Raw genomic sequence first — 20,088 nt, 5'->3', positions numbered from 1 at the left:
TTTCTTCAAACTTGGCACAATATTTTTTCATGAGTTGCTATGACCACGAGTCACTTGAACTCATGGTCACTGTGTCTTGATTCTAATTTTTAATAACCATAATTCAATATTTCAAAACGATGACAAAATATCCTACAAATGTCTAATTGGATAAAGTAATTCTATCCAAAAGGTCAAGTATCACAGCTTGACATCACATTGTTCTGCAAAACATCTTTCCTAACGTTATCCACAACCTGAAATTTGGAATAGAATAGAAGGAATTCACCATATTTCACATTTGAAGTCATGATACTACCTACCTACACTCGAGTAAATTCTAATTTTACTGCTTTGTAGAGACATTTAGCCTCTGGTTGCTATTCTAATTCCCAACATTGAGAGTATCTGACATTTAGCACAGCACAGCTCTCTAAAAGACTATGCTGCTGCTGTCCTCTAGATGACAGTGTTGAGACAGTGGAAAGTTTTAGCTGGACAGAAGTATTTCACAGCGACTCGTGAAAAAAACGGATTTAAGACCCAAACTACACTGCACCATAGTGTGGACCGAGAGTCCCTGTGGGCTGTGAGTAGGTCTGTGAACCAAAGGCGTTTTTCTGCTGTGAGTCACTCATCCTCTTGTAGAGCAGAGTGGAAGAGGTTCGCTTGACTGTGGTCACATTATTTCAGTAACTTGTTCTCTGTGCACTGCTAGTAGTGCCAACACATTTTAGCCCTTCACTTGAGTTAGAGGAGAGCTCTGTATGGCAGCACAATGAATCTAAACCAACACACAAAGCATCTTCAAGTAAGTCAAGTTAGAGCTCGTCTGTTGAACTGTGATGGTTCATTTCAGCATCACAAAATAGATGTGACTATGCCATGCTCAGTTATACTGATTTAGTGTTATAAAGTTTAAATTAGGGTCATAAGAACAAGTCTCTCAGTGAAGAAGCAACTGCTTATTTACTAAAGTGTGGCGGTAACAAGTACCTGGTGGCAGTATAACATTCATCTTTGTAAGAGAAACCAAGTTATATGATAAGTCTTTGCCCCAAATCTCCTGTCTTAATATGATAACCTGTGTGCTTACTATTCTGCGGATATAAGCACATGGTGTAATGTGTATTTACGTATTTGATTTTATTTATAGGGGATTTAACTCACTAACTTGCTGAGTTTTCTCCCTTCCTAACATTGCTTGTGCAGTATTACATACAGTATATAAACTTTTTTATATAGCTGGTGCAGTGAATGCCCTTTTGTTGAAGTTAATTTGTGGGCCTTGCAGGAGCTGGAAAATCATAGTCAGACTATGTGTTTACAGCCAGTAGCAGTTTTGTAGGAAAATATGCTTCAGTCTGCCTCAGAGTAGTTTTGATCAAGAGGTTTTTGTTTTTTTTCATCCGGTAGTTACTCTGAGTTTTGTGTTTGTTAAATGGTATTTTAATTGTGTTCTTTTCAGTACACAGCACATGTCTTTTGTTTCTCCACCTATTGCATGCTAGGATATGCTCCTCTACACATCCACCCAGCTCATGGGAAACATTTAAAAGTGGATGTGGTTTGAAAAATCAGTTTTACAGTCATTGGAGAAAAATGCTACAGCATCAAAGCTATTCTTTGGGATAAGCTCCCTCTTTCTTAGTAGTAAACATTATTGTAAGCACAGCCTTGCCTAAATAGGTCCATACTGGTCTTCACGCTGTGGCTTATCAAACCAGCTCTACCTGTTAAACAGTCACCATTCAGTTAAGTCGGAAGGATATGTGTCCCTGAAAGGTGTTCAGTGGTGAGAATGTACTGAAAGCGAATACTCTGCTTGCACAAGAGGATCAAAACACTTACAGAAGCTTGAAAAATAACATGTAGCTCATGCTTGGCAGGGCTTGAAAGCCCCTTGAATTTGTTTGGCCTTGTTCCACTCTATCTCTCAACTCTTTCTGTGCCCTGCTGCAACTCCAACCCAGTTTGAAAACTTTCACAGTAAGGTCTGATGCCATAAAGCGTTTGAGACCTTTAGCAAAGAGGTTAGGCATTCCTCTCAGCTTGTGTGGCAAACTGTACAATGCTCCAGAATAGAGTCCGCCATCCGTGTGAAGAATGTTCCGGCTTTCACCAGCCCCTTAATGGACTTTTTGACCCTGAACCATTAACAGTGCTGCCGATTAGTACATCAGGCTGTTTCAGACATCTTTAATACTTAACCAAACGTTTTTCTGATAGGAAAGGTTAATGTAGTTTAGTTAAATTCCACATTGATATATAGCAGGCGTACTCAAGTGTTGAATAAACTCTGCTTGTTATCAGTTGGGTCCAGAAGTAGTTTTGAAAGGTTGCAGTAAAGCTTCTGTACTACATGTGTGCTAAATGTCTGCTAGCAGCCAGCTAACTTAGCTAAGCACAAAGACTGGAAACTGCTAGCCTGCCAGTCAGGAAGAAAGCAAAGTATTTTGTCAAGTGTGATGAATTGCTGTTGACTGTGGAATTTGATAACTGTGCCAATAGATAAGGTGTTATTAAAACAAATTATGACTACAACTAAAGGATACTGTTGCAGTTTATGTTAAATGTTACATGCAAGGTATTGTGTGAAGGTTTCTTGTATGGATTAAGACACTAATCATGATAACGCTGTTCTACCTTCTAGCTAATTTATGGTGAAGGGTAGGTTACCCCCTGGATGGGGCACATCTGACTATGAAGCCAAGAGACACTTCATGCTCATACTTTAATTTGTTACTCATGAAGTAGGCCTGCAGTAACACGCACCTTTCTTTATGATTCTATTTTTATCCTAATGGGGACCAGTATGGACGTCTTTTTAAAACCAAAATAATATTCCCCTTCTAGCAAGTAGAAAACATGTCTGTTTAAGATGCTTCCAGATTGTGTTCACTTTTCCCTTCAATTAACTTGAATATTCATCTTTTATATACAGGCTGTGATTCAGTGGATGGCGAAATTAGCTTAGCCTGGCACTCAGAAGGGAGTAAATATATCCCACCTAAAAGCTGTGATGCCATTTTCTGTCTAAGTTAAATATTATACCAGATAAGTTGTTAAAGCAAGTGGTGAACACAGCCAGAGATTAGATATACTATTGCAGGAGATGAAACCGCTGTATGATGTGGAAAAGTTTCTTTTACACAAAGACCAAAACCACTCAATTATTTAGCCGATGCTGACTTTGACGATCAGTTCATTATTAGTTTGATTGAGCAGAATTTTTGTTATATGCCAAGTGTCTTCCTCTTTCACTCTATAAGCCCCAGGCTAGCCTTGAATGGCAAGCAGCCACAGCAGCGGGAAAATACAGAAATCCCTGTTTGCAACTTGGCAGTGCTTTTTATGGGATTCCTTTATGTAGCCACGTGCAGACAGTTATTAACCTGTTCATGCTGCACATGACATGACAGCTATTTATTGTAACATTCATTATAAGGTGAGGCTCCTCTACAAATTAAACTAAATTGTTTAAACACTTCCTCTTCCAGTTATGTGGGAAAGTCAGTGGTTTATGAATCATTCATAAAATTGCAGTAAGAATATATAATGCTTGGTCCTCTGTTATAAAGTAATTGATTGTAAAGATTTCAGTCAATGTCATGGCCCACTTGGCCCAGATTATGGAGGAAACTTCTATAGACAGAGGGTGATTAAAATTTTTGCAATTCAGCCAACAGTGGATGTCTTCATTGCTGTCTTCAAATAGTTGACTTGCATAGCCCTTTAATGGTCTGCAGTAAATGTGGATATAAGTCTGACTGTTTTGCACTGTGGGAAGAAGTCAGATCACCCAGAATAAACCCATATAGACTCAGAGAAAACATGAAAACTCCACACTGAAAGGCTCCAGCAAGCTGGTAAATTCAAACCTATGACTCCTTGCTTTGAGGCAATAGTGCAAACCACTGTAATATTAATGCACATATACTGCTCTAAAATTAAAGGAAACCTTTTTAATCAGAGTATAGAATCAGCTCAGTTAAACTTCTGGGACATTGAACTGGTCAGTTAAGTAGCAGAGTGGGTTGTTAACCATGAGGCGGTACATGGCGATACAGCCTCTAGGATGGTGATACGTGCCATTTACAAAAAGTTTGCTGTGTCTCCCAGCATTAGATTAAGAAGCATTGCCACAACCATACAAAATGACTTGCAGTCAGAGACCATTGTTTGGTCTGTTACCAGAATTGGCAGGTCCATCACTGGCTCTCTGTGGTGTTCATAGATGACAGCAAGTTCACCCTGAGCACGTGATGCATTAACAGGTCAGGAGAAGTTGTGGAGAATGCTATGCTGCTTACAACAAAGTTAGCTGGTTTCGTGATGGGTCAGTGGGTCAGAGCTGACATTAGGGATCAGGATAAAATCCTTGGACCCACTGACGCAACAAAGCACAACAATGCACGACCTCATATGGCAAGAGTATGCAAGCAGGAGATTTCCTAGGTCACCATCCATCTTCTCATTAGGAGCACCGACATTGTCAGGCATGCATATAAGCACATGGGGGCCACACAAACTACTGTGTACCATTTTGAGTTGCTACAATGAAATTCTTGAAAATAGACTATCCCGCCGCGTCATGTTTGGTACAGGGCATTCATCTTCAATGCCCTGTACCAACATATAGCTGAGCAGCTACCTGAACGCTACTCCAACAGAGGTTGATTATCTAGTTAATAATTTTACCTCCTCACTGCGTACGAATCTGGATACTGTAGCTCCGGTGAAAACTAAGGCCTCAAATCAGAAGTACCTGACTCCGTGGTATAATTCTCAAACACGTAGCCTAAAGCAGATAACTCGTAAGCTGGAGAGGAAATGGCGTGTCACAAATTTAGAAGATCATCATTTAGCCTGGAGAAATAGTTTGTTGCTTTATAAGAAAGCCCTCCACAAAGCCAGAACATCTTACTATTCGTCACTGATTGAAGAAAATAAAAACAACACCAGGTTTCTCTTCAGCACTGTAGCCAGGCTGACAAAAGTCAGGGCTCTATTGAGCCAACCATCCCTTTAACGCTAACTAATAATGACTTCATGAACTTCTTCACAAATAAAATTTTAATCATTAGAGAAAAAATTACCAATGATCATCCCACAGATGTAATATTATCTACAGCTACTTTTAGTACCATCGATGTTAAGTTAGACTCTTTTTCTCCAATTGATCTTTCTGAGTTACCTTCAATAATTACTTCCTCCAAACCATCAACGTGTCTCTTAGACCCCATTCCTACAAAACTGCTCAAAGAAGTCCTGCAAATAATTAATGCTTCAATCTTAAATATGATCAACTTATCTCTAATAATCGGCTATGTACCACAGGCCTTCAAGGTGGCTGTAGTTAAACCTTTTACTTAAAAAGCCATCTCTAGACCCAGCTGTCTTAGCTAATTATAGGCCAATCTCCAACCTTCCTTTCATATCAAAAATCCTTGAAAGAAAGAGTAGTTGTCAAACAGCTAACAGATCATCTGCAGAGGAATGGCTTATTTGAAGAGTTTCAGTCAGGTTTCAGAGCTCATCACAGCACAGAAACAGTTTTAGTGAAGGTTACAAATGATCTTCTTATGGCCTCTGACAGTGGACTCATCTCTGTGCTTGTCCTGCTAGACCTCAGTGCTGCGTTTGATACTGTTGATCATAATATCCTATTAGAGCGATTAGAACATGCTGTAGGTATTACAGGTACTGCACTGCAGTGGTTTGTATCATATCTATCTAATAGACTCCAATTTGTACATGTAAATGGAGAGTCCTCTTCACACACTAAGGTCACTTATGGTGTTCCACAGGGTTCGGTGCTAGGACCAATTCTGTTTACATTATACATGCTTCCCTTAGGCAGCATCATTAGAAGACATAGCATAAATTTTCACTGCTATGCAGATGACACGCAGCTCTATCTGTCCATGAAGCCAGGTAACACACACCATTTAGTTAAACTGCAGGAATGTCTTAAAGACATAAAGACCTGGATGGCCGCTAACTTTCTGCTTCTTAATTCAGATAAAACAAAGGTTATTGTACTCGGCCCTGAAAATCTTAGAAATATGGTATCTAAGCAGATTCTTACTCTGGATGGCATTACCTTGGCCTCCAGTAACACTGTGAGAAACCTTGGAGTCATTTTTGACCAGGACATGTCCTTCAATGCACATATTAAACAAATATGTAAGACTGCTTTCTTCCACTTGTGCAACATCTCTAAAATTAGAAATATCCTGTCTCAGAGTGACGCTGAAAAACTAGTTCATGCATTTATTACTTCCAGGCTGGACTACTGTAATTCATTATTATCAGGATGTCCTAAAAACTCCCTGAAAAGTCTTCAGCTAATCCAAAATGCTGCAGCAAGAGTCCTGACAGGGACTAGAAAGAGAAAGCATATTTCTCCTGTTTTGGCTTCCCTTCATTGGCTTCCTGTTAAATCCAGAATTGAATTCAAAATCCTGCTCCTCACATACAAGGTCTTAAATAATCAGGCCCCATCTTATCTTAATGACCTTGTAGTACCATATCACCCTATTAGAGAACTTCGCTCTCGCACTGCAGGCTTACTTGTTGTTCCTAGAGTATTTAAAAGTAGAATGGGAGGGAGAGCCTTCAGTTTTCAGGCCCCTCTTCTGTGGAACCAGCTTCCAGCTTGGATTTGGGAGACAGACACTATCTCTACTTTTAAGATTAGGCTTAAAACTTTCCTTTTTGCTAAAGCACATAGTTAGGGCTGGACCAGGTGATCCTGAATCCTCCCTTAGTTATGCTGCAATAGACATAGGCTGCCGGCGATTCCCATGATGCATTGAGTTTTTCCTTTCCAGTCACCTTTCTCACTCACTATGTGTTAATAGACCTCTCTGCATCGAATCATATCTGTTATTAATCTCTGGCTCTCTTCCACAGCATGTCTTTATCTTGTCTTCCGTCTCTCACCCCAACCGGTCGCAGCAGATGGCCCCGCCCCTCCCTGAGCCTGGTTCTGCCGGAGGTTTCTTCCTGTTAAAAGGGAGTTTTTCCTTCCCACTGTCGCCAAAGTGCTTGCTCATAGGGGGTCATATGATTGTTGGGTTTTTCTCTGTATCTACTGTACAATATAAAGACGACTGCTGATGTGATTTGGTGCTATATAAATAAAATTGAATTGAATTGAAAGTTTTTCACTTTGATTTTCTTGGTGTCTTTGAATTCAGCCCTCTGTAGATTGATAATTTTCATGTACATCAAATGAAGTGGGATCCTCTTACTCAGTCCATGCCGGTATAGATATCCAGCATGTTGTTTTTTCCATTGAGACATGATTTTTGACCAGTATAAAGGATTGGTCTAGCCACCATGACATTTTGTAGCCTTGAACTGACATTGATCAACTTGTTATTCATAGGGTAGCCACACCCTAAAGCATACAGTGCCTCGTGTTTTACTGTTACTAGTTTCATAATTTACAAAAGCGTGCCATGCTGCATTAGATAGTGACTAAGATCCTAAACTCTTCAGGAAAAGTTTACTGAGGTGATAGCACAGTGGTGCAATGGTCAGCACTGCTGCCTCACAGCAAAAGGATCCTGGCTTTGAATCCACCGACCAGTTGGGGCTTGTCTTTATTGATTTGCATGTTGTCCCTGTGCCTGTGTAGGTTATTTCTGAATACTCAACCTTTCTCCCACAGTCCAAAAACATGTCTCTTAGGTTAATTTGTGATTCTAAATTGGCTGTAGATGTGAATGATTGTCTACCTGCCCTGGACTGGGGATAGACTGGTGTTGTACTCCACCTCTGGGATAGGCTCCATCAGTCTTGAACTGGTAAGCAGTGAAGGAGCGATAGAGACCATAAATGAGTTTATAGATCAAATGAGCTGTAGGGTCATATTTCACAAACTCCAGTGACTTTATTTTGCAATCAGAGTAGTCCCCCTTTTTCCGGTCATTAGAAAGAATGCAGGTTCAAAGCACTCAAACATGGGCTTCAAATTTCAGACCCAGATTAATCTTTTTAATGCATTTCGGTCTTCACAAATGCTTTCAAGCACACCAGCAGTATACTGTCATTTTAAGCAGTATTAGGCTGACAACCCTAAGGTAACATATGTAATGTAATGGTATAATATATTTTAATATGAGATTAGAACCTTTGGATTATTATTAGAACATGTGCATGTTAGGACACTTTGTATTGTCTCAATCTGAAACTCTTCAGAACTGCTGCTGAGCCCTCTGACACAGATTTTTGATAATGCACTACAAATATAAAAGTTGCTTGATTAAAAAAGGAAAGCGTCATAGCACATTTTAGTCACTGAAAAAAACATTCATTACAAACAGTCAGTTGCTTTCCAGAGTTTTCCAAAGATGGGTCCAGTGGGGTAGCAATAATCTGAGTAAAATAGTCTGGGGTTGGTTCAACGTGTTTTTATGATCCCTGCTTTGAATTTTTATCTTTATAACAGTGTGGACAGACTCTGATGTGCAACAAAAATGGGTCCAAATATGGGTGAGAGAATCTCCTTAGAGAAGGGTAGAAGTTGCAATTTAATCCTCTTCTCGTCTTGCCAACAAGCATTACACCATCACTTGAGAATTCCCTCCAATTTGAGAGGCTATGACTTAACACACACACACAAACAGGCAGAAATCTTGTGTCTCTTTCTTTCTTTCACACGAAACATACAACAAGCTAGCAGCAACCCCACCCTTAACAGTTTTTCATCATGACAGCCCACACTGGTCATTTGGCTTCCCTCAGACTTCATAAAAGGGGGCAGAGTTCAGTACTGATAGCACGGTGTTTGCACAATGACTCTCTTTGTTCATTTAAAGGCTGTTTGTATTTCCACTCTGTGTTTCTGTCCTGGCCGGTGTGTGTTCTTGTTTCCAGGTGACAGTAGTTACACAGACTTCATATAAGACTTTTGAAAACCCACATGGGGCAAGGATTAGTCAACCATTTGGGTGTGTCTTTCTCCCACTGAGTAAGACTTGGGATCATTTGAGCTTTTTGTCCTGTTTGAATTTTTCAAACATCGAGTTTGCCATAGATTACGGCCCGGCTTTCCACCCTGGAGCTGTTAACCATTGTTCACCCTTTCCTGACATCAGTGGTATTACGTAACACAGATTTCCACAAGCCCATATCCCACCTCCCAGAATTTATCGGTTGCCATTGCAACTGCATAAACAGAGCAATGTTATGGAGGGGGAAAAATGTGTGCTCTGAGTATGCTCAGAAAAATCAGTAAAGTCACAAAACAACACAACTCTTATATTCACTGGCAGATTTATTTTTCAGAGACATCACACACAAACACACACAGTACATCAGGAATTTCGTTTTCTGATTTGCAAACTTGGATCGTGAACTCTTAAACAGGTTTTTTTTCAACATTTTTCAGTACAGTTTCCTCTCATTTAATAGCTTTCACTTGTGGGAGTATGTGTGTATGAGTGTGCGTGTGTCTAAGAACAGCTTGTCCTGCCAGCTGGAGCTCCTTGCTGGAAGTGCGCACAGTGGTGGTTGTGACTGTGGTACTTGAGCCCCCTGTTAAAGAGAAGAAAAAAATTTAACGCTGTGCTTCTAGTTTTTATTACAGCAACTCATCAAGTCTTAATGGTATTTGATAAAGAAGACATCACCAATCGCACCAATTGGTCTAACAGTCAGAAAAGAAGTACGGTGCAAGAAAGGGGTGCATTTTCATGTAAAGAGTCTCAAAAGCACATTCACCTGTGTCTATCTGGACTCTTCTGATTCCAACAGGCTCCTGTAGGTTGCAATTTCCTGCTCCAGCCTTGACTTGATATCCAGCAGCATCTTGTAGTCCTGGCCCTGTTGCTCAATGCTGGCACGAACGTTGGCTACCTCTCCTTCAAGCATGTTGATTTGGCTCTGGAAGCCGGCGAGCATGGAGCTGTAGCGAGCCTCTGTCTCTGCTAACGTGTTCTCCAGAGCCCCTTTCTGTTAAAGTGGGAGGAAAAGCAGAATTAGGGCACACAAGTAGTGACGCCTACATCATGTTATCTATACGTGCAAACAATCCTGTGTGTTAGGTATATTTGTTCTTAGGTATATATGTTTTTGTATACTGTTTTATCTCCCTTTATGAAAGTATAAAAGGCAAATGCATTTGAGTGCATGTGTCTTTTTCTCCCAGAGTGTGTTTGTTGCAGGGAGTGTTCAGTGACTAACTCCAGCTGAGCACAGATAATCCATGGGAGTACAGCTTCTGAGCCATCCAGTTCAGCATTCCTTCAGCTTTCTTTAAACTCTTTTATGTCTCCCAGAATCTGGACAGATGTCTGTGAAATGTTTTCCTAACCATGAGGGCCTCCCTCCTTCCTTCACTGCTCCAATCATTCTTATCTCACTCACTCTCCCTCTCTCTCCTTCTTCATTCTTGCAAAAAAACCTTCCTTTCCTGCCCTCCCCTCTGTTCCACACCCTCTGTCATCGTCTCTTTCTCTATTTCTTTTAGACAAGACAGCAATGTGGGGATTTTGATCATATAAGGCAATATCAGTGACATGTGAACAGATGGTTTGGGATTTCATGTTTTTCTTACCATACTAAGCTGAGACTGCAGCTCAATCTCCAAGCCCTGCAGTGTTCGCCGTAGGTCACTGATCTCTGTCTTGGACGTCTGGATTGTCTCTGTGTGGATGGTTATCTCTTTTGTCAGGGTTGCCGACTAAAGCAGGAAATAAAGACAAAGTTAGATGTCTCTGTAGTTACTCATCTTGGCTTCACAGATTATGTTTAATTACAGGATAGACTGGTGCAGGCCTAAACCCAGTCATTTGCAATGTGTGGGATATAATGACTTTGTTTATGTGAAAATCTTTTTACCTTGTCATTAAACCAGGCTTCCTGATCGCGACGATGTTTATCAGTAATTGCTTCATACTGTGCACGGATCTCCTCCATAACTTTGTTCAGGTCTTGCTGAGGTGCGGCATCTACCTCCACGTTGACATTGCCTGTGAGCTGAGAACGCAGTGCTGCCAGCTCCTGAGCAAACACAGAGAAAAAAGAGGGATTTAGATCTGTTTGAGTGTTTGAATTGAATTCAGCTCTATAGAATAGATGATTTTTTTTTTTTTTTTACATCTAGCAGTGTGTATTGTGGCTTGTAAATTCAAGATATCTATAAATCACCTCTGCATGATTCTTCTTCAGGTAGGCCAGCTCATCTTGCAGGCCTTCGATCTGCATCTCCAGGTCAGCCTTTGTCAGGGTGGTCTGGTCGAGCAGGCGGCGGAGGTTGGCAATGTCAGCCTCAACTGACTGGCGCATCATCAGCTCATGCTCAAATCTAATAGTTTTTTAAGAGTAGAGAACACTGATATGAGACAACAGCCACTTTAAGCCATTGTGTTTGATCTTACAAGGACAGTCAGTCCACAAAATTATAACAGTTCTTGCTTACTTGGTCCTGAAGTCATCAGCAGCCAGTTTGGAGTTATCAATCTGGAGCAGGATGTTGGCATTTTCCATTGTGGCGGCATGGATCTTAAGAGAAGAACAACATTGTGAGTTGGTTTCGGTTACATCATTATAAACGAATTAGCTCAGGCTGGTTTTTGATTTTGATCTGTTGCTAGCTTTGCATACTTGTGTTATCTGTTAACATGCAGTGCACAGAGGTTAAATGATCATGCACAGTTTCACTCAAAATGTGTCAGTTTTCCTTGTTTAATCTGAGGTTTTGCAATTAATACATATTTGTTAATTGTCCACTAAAACACCAAATATTCAGTAGCACAATAGATTATGCAGTCTTTCATTATGCCTGTTCATTATGTCTGTCTTGATTTTGAAAATTCTTCCTGTTAACTATTTACAGCACAACAAATATTTGACTTCTCTGGTATTTAAGCAGTAGAAGCTTGCACATATGTACCTTGTCCCTCAGGCCATTGATGATGTCCCAGTATTTGCTGTAGTCCTTCTCAGCTGCTGGTCCCTTCTTCTCATAGTACTCTCTGATCTGCTTCTCCAGCTTGGCATTGGCTGCCTCCAGAGAGCGGACCTTCTCAAGGTAGGAGGCCAGACGATCATTCAGGTTCTGCATGGTGGCCTTCTCGTTCAGGCGCACTGTTCCCTGGTCCAGGGCGCCTGACAGGTCAAAGCCACCGCCACCCATGCCCAGGCTGCCACCAAACCCCATGCCGCCTGATGAGGACACAAAACGTGCACTGGAAGCAGCGATGCGAGGTGTAGATCTGAGGCTGAATCCCGACACACTGTGGGCCTTCTGGGGAGCAACACTTGATGTGTAAGTGCGGGTTTGTCTGACGATAGACATGATGGCTGTCTGCTGGTCAAGAGAGGACACTAAAAAGAAAGAACCGTTACACAGCTGTAGACTGCAGCAGGACTCTGGGGTTTGATGGAGAGAGGCAGGCTGTTGATATAGTGCTGCTGGTGTGGGGCGGGCCTCGATGGGAGGAGCAAGGTGGAGAACTGGGAAGGGAGTTTTCTGTTACAGTTTTAAAGCGACATTTGTTTTCTGTTAAGGACTAGGGTTTGGTTTCTGCACACCCCTGTGAGGGAACTCTTATGGAATGTGTGTGTGTGTGTGTGTGTGTGTGTGTGTGTGTGTGTGTGTGTGTGTGTGTGTGTCAGGGCTGTTAGTGTGTGAGGATTTCTGTAAGTGTGTAATACCTGCCAGTATAGTCATGATCACACCACCCATTTGATATCTCACTGTAAATGGAAAGGCTGTAGATTTATTTTTTTGATGTTCCACCATATGCCAACATTCATATGAGCACTTTGCTAAAACAAAAGTTTCCATGAGTGTCTGTCACTTTAAATTCCACATAATGATAAAATCAAGCTGTAGTAGAGTTAGTCCAAATGAAGCATTTAATCTCACAGCCTTTAACCTTGCAGTGCTTTTTATAGATGAACAGCTTGATTAATCTCCTGTTTGCAAAAGACATTGCTGTAACGTCCTGCATTTGTCTACACTGAACAGGTAAAGTTTTCGAACAGCTCTTCTTTTAAAGCAAAAAAGAATAATAAATGACTGTGGACTATTTAATTTAATTTATGACCAATGTTTTTCAGTAACATGTTAATTTGTGACTTTGACAGCTCCCAGTTAGATAAAAAGAATGTGTAATAAATAAATAAATGTGTCACTGGGTGCTGAATGCATTAAAACTTTCCAGCCTTGACCCACTAACTAACATTGTTTTCTGTATTTTCAGTCAAGAGAATACATCAGCACCGCATTGTTCACTATTATCACACGCAACATCCCCCCTCAGTCTTGTATCCTGTGTGTGTGTGTGTGTGTGTGTGTGTGTGTGTGTGTGTGCGTGTGTGTGCGTGTGCGTGTGTATGTGTGCGTGTGTGTGTGTGTCCGCTCTTTTTGTTGGTTTTGGACTGTGTCGCAGTTCTTGAGTGATGACACAGAGCCCCAAGACATTGTGCAAGCAACTTATGTGTTAGTACATGAATGTGTGGGTGGTTCAGTGTGCACACGTGTGTGTCTGTGTGCGTTGTCCTTATCTCAGTGTTGGGCTGTGGCCAGTTTCTGTGCTCTAACATCTGGTGTCAGCTGGGGGAAACGAAAGAGGCACAGGGGGGTCAGTTTACAGTCAGAGGGAAAAGTGAATCATGCTTCTTTTGTACTTTGTTTAAGGGGCAGAATTTGACCACTCTATACTTAGCTGGGTTACATAATCTACCTAAAAAATTACAGATACAGATTTTTGTCTGGACTATATCTGTACTGTTAGAAGCTCTTAAAGCTCATTTTAACCTTCAAACTACAAACTCACCTTTGCCTTACTTTACTTTTTTTACTTTTATGATGTTTTTTGAACGAATGAAACAGATTAAGACTCTTCTTTAGAAAAATCATGGTGGGAAATTTACAGTTAGACGAGTGCACCAATGCCACTTTCATGCCTATGCCCATAATATGATGCAAAAAGTCTCAACAGGTTGTTAATGCCTGCAAGACACGGGTCACATGACCAGAACTGGCCACAAAGCTATCAGTCCCACTACTTAAAATCTTGAAATGAATCGGTATTGCACAGTTTATTAGGAGCATTGGAGTGAAACATGCATCTTACTATAAATTCTACTTATGACATTTATAAAGATATATTTGTGGGCCAGAGTGCAGGAAAGCTGCTAGGCAACCAGCAGTAACTGGTCAAAGTCAAGCAGCTTTATGCTTAGAGTGTATATTTGTATTTATAGTGCAGTGTATGTAAGAAAGAGCAATGGTCTTTTTAGAAAGTATAAGTGTCCTGCAAAACCTAAAGCATAAAGCACCTTCCGGACAGGCACTTGTTTCTATCAGTCTGACAGCATCTTAATGTGTATGCTTCACGTCTGAATTAAAGGCCCGGTCGCCACGCCCAAGATCACAACTGTGCATGTCTGTGCGTATCCCACAATGATAAACAACAGAAACATACATTTTAAAATGTCTGTTTTGCCCCCAACTCCACATCATTTTAGCACTTCGTTTAAAGCATTCCTCATCTATGATGATTTTTTTGTCCTTTTTCTGAAAACAGATTCTTCTTTCAGAGCCTGTATGCAGAGGGTGGGGTCCAGCACAGACATCTAGACACACTCAACATTCAAAGGTGTGGTTACATTAAAGTCAGTGTTGAAGTTGCAAGAGCTTTTGTTCTCTCTGTCACTATCTTAGGTCTGAATAAAGCCCTGAGGGTCATTATAACATGAAAACAATGTGTATTTATGAGTAACAGAATGCTTCTGGTTCATCAGGTTGATGAAGCAATCAGTATTTCATATTCTTATAAAAACAGCTAAGGTTTAGTCCTGTAGTTTGTGCGAGAACAGTTCATCTCCTTATCAGTTCTACTTTGTTTTGCCAAAACACCTTTTAAGAAAATTAAGTCTTTGTGTAGCTGAAATAAGTTTATTTTTTTAAGCTTTAAAGACTATAGGTGTTTATTATAGCCTTTTACGGTCTTTAAGTGTCTGTGAGTTACAGTTTTCCCTTGATTTGAGTGGAGATAAAGACATATCTGGTCTATTTGTATAACCCTTAATCACCTTTAATATGTATAGTCTCAGCGGGCATGTCAGGACTCACATTATGAAAACAGTGAATGAAAGATGAATCCTCTAAACTAATATCCTCAGGGTGAGTATGTAAAAAACTCCCACTCGAAGCTCAAAGGGGGAAAAATGCACCAAACCCTGGGGGAGTTGGTGCTAGGTTTCTCATGAGCTCTGATCCTGTATACACAACATGCTGTCTAAACAACACCTGGAAAAAGAAAATTTAAACTGAGACTTCCTGGCATTGTAACTGATAAACCATGAATCAAACCTGGCACAGGTGCTGAGAAATATGCAGGTACCTGCAGATTCATTACCAAAACAGATGAGTGCACATTAGAAACGTGTTAAAGCAAAGTGGTTGACTTCATGTCTGACTTGGGTTGGTCAATCAAGGTGGGTGTTTTCACTAAAACGAACATTATGACTCATGTATTCACAGCAGGTTATAATCTCCATGACAGGCGACTCACACAGGCACTTTTCTTCTTAAGGTCCTCAAATTGATGAGCTTTTTGTTATTTAGCTGATGATGATTGAGAACAGTCTATGCTCAATGTTTACTCCAAAAAATCCAGAGTCCTTCATCAGTGGCTTAATAGATAAAGCTAAATAATTTTAATCCTGTTAACCGCTCCTTCTACCTTTGTAGCAATCCTAAGGTGTCTGAGCTTGTCCTTTATGACACTTTTATTCATACTGAGTAATGTATTATCTGACCCAATAAAATATTACTCCACCTCTACCTAAATCAAAACCCTTAGACAAATCGGCTTACTTACCAAGAAGTCAAAATGAAGATAAGATCACCTGATAAAGACTGTTTACAACCTGCCACCTGTTCAGATAACACTCTGTTTCATGACTTGCTTGACAGCTTTTGTGACTATTTTTCTATCACAGTAGTGCTTTTCTTTCTTTTTTATTTATCATGTCGTGATATAAGCTCAGGTAACAACAATGCACTCTAACCCCTGCAGTAGAGTCTTGTCTAAACTTCATTTAATTCGTCTGAATGAAAATCTGTTTTATGGCTATGTTACTGCCTTTCGTTGAGTTCCCACAGTTGCATTTCGTCTTAATAATGTAGACTGACTTAATATGAAATATGCGCTTATTTTTAATAGTCCGATCAGGATGAACTCAAGTTGGGCTGTATGTGGCTCTTAGACTAAAATTCATTTGATACCCATGTTTTAAGTCCTTACATCTTAAATAAACCACAAATAATGGCTGCATAGTGAAGCAACCTTGCAGCTAACAGTGACAGGGGGAACAATAAAGTACTCCATTCATTGTGTTCAGTTTCCTTTTCTCAGCTGTAAGGACTAATAAGATGGTTTCTATTCAATGTTAAAACAAAAAGAGTCACAACCTAAGAACATGAGAGGAAGTCCACTGTTCTCCTCAAAGTTACCATAGACTCAAAACATCAAAATACTCCACTATTTGGATGACTGTTTGTAGCATAGCAACTACAAGGATGGCAGAGTGCATGCGTCACTGTGTATACCTGAACCTTATCTATTGTATTCTGTAGTTCTCTGGATGGTTTGGATTCCTTCATCTGAGCATAACTGAGCAAAGTGTCCTTGTCATTGGTTTCGTTGTACAGTGAGAATCAGAGCTGGCTGGTGTTCCCATGTCTTTCACAACCAGACTACTTTCTTTATTAATAGTTGGCACATTATATGATGGCATATCAGTGCCGCTTTATTCTTTTTTATTGCCTCTTAAAATCTATTGCACAGATGGGCCGAATAAAGTTTAATTATTGCTTTTTTTATTTGCAGATTACACCGAATCAAATGTATCTCATCACACTTGATTTCTAACACATCTCTTGTATTTGATACCTGCACAACAATATATTCATCTGAGTTGGTTTTTACAACACGCTGTAGACAAACTGCACCGTTAACATCAGAATGGTGGTGTGTTCTCTCGTATTCTCTCAAGTGGTGGACTGGCACAATGGCATGTGTCAGACACGGTGACGCCTTCAAACTGGCCAGGTCATGTGAACTGCTGAAATCATTTAGCACGTTTTTAACAAAATGTTCACTTGTCCAATATTTTGATTTACAAGCAAAACTAATCAAATTCAGCTGCACCTTGTGATTTGTGATAACTAGCATGTACACTATAGATAGAAGGGTAATATATCCACAGTTATGTCACCTGGTGGTGTGTAAAGATGCAGCTTAGTTTAACAGAAGAGAGGACAGTGTTAGCTGATTTAGCTAGCTTTGTTGGCAAAAGGCAGAAAGCTGTATGGTTGCATCTATTAAAAGTACTATTTGGACCTGCATGAATGCAAATACTCCAGTTTTGCTGCCAACAGGATATCAGTGCAACTGACCAGACAGCAAGCCATAATGTGCAAAATAATTTTAGAGCTTTTCGGCACATCTTGGCTTACATTTCAAAGTAACCTCAAGTGGCCATTATAGGAAGTGATATTTTTGGCACATAATCATTGGATTCATTGTTCAGGTCGAGGTTGCTTAGTAAACACAGAAAAATACAATAAACAGTACCTGTGATAGTCTCATTATTGTCATGCTGCCATGCTGATGCTAGCATTTAGAGCAATACAACTAAAGCAATGGGACAAAAGACGCGGTTGAAAACAAAAGTAAAGCTGCAATTAAATAATTTTTTCTAGTTTCAACATCTGGTGTGCAATTGTTTTCAGGGAATACAAATTAAATAATTCGAGGTATTTGTGCAGCCTTACTGCACCACAGTGTATCGCTATTAGCTCAGCAGTTAATGACAACAGTGTCCTTGTATATTTGTCTGGATTTATCGTCTATGAGTGAGCTCCCAAGTTATATGAACAAGTAAATAAATAAATAAAGCATCTTCAACGTCTAGCTATGAATGCAACTACATCTTGGTTACAGATATACAATGCACAAACAGTAGGGAGTGGAGCTCATTGCAGAGAAAGTATGAATCACAGATGTGAGTCTGTCTGGAGCAACACAGTCCTTAGAGTCTCTAAATGTACCACACCCTTCTCCAGAGATTATCAGATATTCTTTAACTATCGAGTCTGTACCGCACAATCACCTCTAACTGTTTCTGACAAAAGTCCTGGGCTAATTTATTGACTGAACATTCACAGTAAAATGTGCTGAGTGTGTGAGTGTATCAACCTGTATGCATATGTGTTTGCTGGAGTTTGTGTGCTCGATTTATATCCACTCTCTCATCATGCAGTAAATCATCGGCTGTGCATATAGACTCACTCATGTCCATTCATCAACAGTAGTTTGAGCAAACTGAAGTGTGTTGACCCACCATGGTTCATTCCAGCAGTGAAGCCACTGTTTGATATGTTAAAGGAGAGCGTCTTCTCTTCTAAAAGTACTACAAGCACTTTCTGGATTCTACTGAATTACCTCACAGTTTGGTAAGTGCAGCTAATTTACTGCACCTAAAGCTACCCTCTGCAGAAAATGAAGGAAAGAAAAGTACAATTTAACTTCCATGTGCTTGAATGCTTGGTCTGCTGTCTATGCTAAAAACATCCAATACTAAATATATAAAGTAACTAATAGAACATAAAAATATTAGACAAAGAGACACGAGGAGAAGGTCAGATAAGGTCTTTATGGGCTGATGTACACCCTACAAAGGCTGTCAAAGGGCCACGCCCTGCATACAGGTGAGATTCTCAGTGGAAGTGCACCATCTAGTGATATCCAAAAGTATCACTTTTGTATCACACACAAAACTGCTCACTGTGTAGATTATTAAGCATGTTTTCAATGACTGCCACACCCAAAGGGTTCACGAAAGTTGTGTAAAGTGAGAGCGGCTGGTATGCTAAACTTAATTTTCCAAAAGACAATTCATCATAATCTTCCTCTCTTATTTACGCATCTGATGTATAACAACAGTTAATGATGAAAGGAAACTGATACTGTAACATTTTCAGTTTAATAACAGATAATCCTGCAGTTAAAGCATGAATATCACGACACAAAACAGCAACACATTCTTGCTCTTCCCTGAGACACAGAGTCACATACAAAGTGTGTAACTATTCAGTACACACTCATTCGCAAGTATGAGTGTGTACTGAGTATCCAACATGTAATGACAGAATGTTTCTGATTTAATGTCTAAAAGACGCTGAAGTTATGTAAAGAGTAAAAAAAAGACGCACAGAGGAGCTCTAGTTCTTTTTAGCAAGTCAAAATGTGGGCTCCTTTTGATCTGTCTGCCTGGTCTTCTTGTTGAAACAGTAAAATTAAGTGGGTGTGGAGAGCTGATGGAAGGTGGTGAGTCCATGCTTGGTCAGGATTTGTCTAAAGTTGAATCTTGTAAATTCTTTCCTTGCCCACCCTTTTAAACACTGGCTGATCGTTTAACCACACAGTGGGCCTAAAATCATTTAGATCTTGTTATCTCAGATTTAGGATGAGTGGGATTTAAACTGATAACGCTGTGACACTGGAATTCACTCTTCCTTAAATCGTTTAAATTTACCCTTGGTGAACAGCTGCTGTTACCATCCATTAACTTTTATTTTGAAAAAGTACTTTTAAAAAGTATGCAACTGTACCTTGATATGCAATCAGATACGCAAATCAGAGAACCTGTGGCTTCACCACAAGGCATTTACAGGAAGTGCGACATTTTTTTCATCTTAAGCTGAACTAAAAGATCTTTCAACAGTGACCTGAGGAAAAGTCTTTGAAAGGATTAAGGTAAAGTGAAAAAGTTGTCCATCAGGTCAATCAAGGCCATCAGGTTGCTTCTTCGCTGGATGGCTGTTAAGCCCCCAAGGCTTTGGGGAAAGCAGGCTGACTCTCCAAAACTGACTGTATTGCTCAAAATCAGTCAAAATAAATTGAACAAATAGGATACATAAGATATCCTATCTTGAACTAGATGAGAAGACATGAATAAAAAAACAGATTAAGAACTGAACAATTTACTGCAATGTGAACAAGATATTCTTGTATCCTCACCGTTTGTACCTTATAGTTACAGTTGTTTGCTGCCACTCATCATGAGCTCAGT

General features: G+C 40.0%; 1 protein-coding gene across 1 annotated transcript; it reads right to left on the bottom strand.

Annotated features, from left to right (window-relative positions):
- Positions 1-9,248: 9,248 nt before the first annotated feature.
- On the bottom strand, positions 9,249-12,384 carry LOC116331057 (keratin, type I cytoskeletal 13-like). The gene is made up of 7 exons (XM_031753584.1): positions 11,888-12,384; positions 11,414-11,496; positions 11,143-11,299; positions 10,834-10,995; positions 10,550-10,675; positions 9,715-9,945; positions 9,249-9,528 (listed from the first exon to the last, which is right to left on the bottom strand). Exons 1-6 carry the CDS (start codon positions 12,290-12,292, stop codon positions 9,721-9,723), a joined length of 1,158 nt encoding a protein of 385 aa, XP_031609444.1. The 5' UTR covers positions 12,293-12,384; the 3' UTR covers positions 9,249-9,528; positions 9,715-9,720.
- Positions 12,385-20,088: the final 7,704 nt, after the last annotated feature.

This window comes from Oreochromis aureus, linkage group 6, assembly GCF_013358895.1.
Source record: "Oreochromis aureus strain Israel breed Guangdong linkage group 6, ZZ_aureus, whole genome shotgun sequence".
NCBI lineage: Eukaryota > Metazoa > Chordata > Actinopteri > Cichliformes > Cichlidae > Oreochromis > Oreochromis aureus.
The sequence above is the reverse complement of the archived record's forward strand: the minus strand, read 5'-3'. Positions and strand labels throughout refer to the sequence as shown.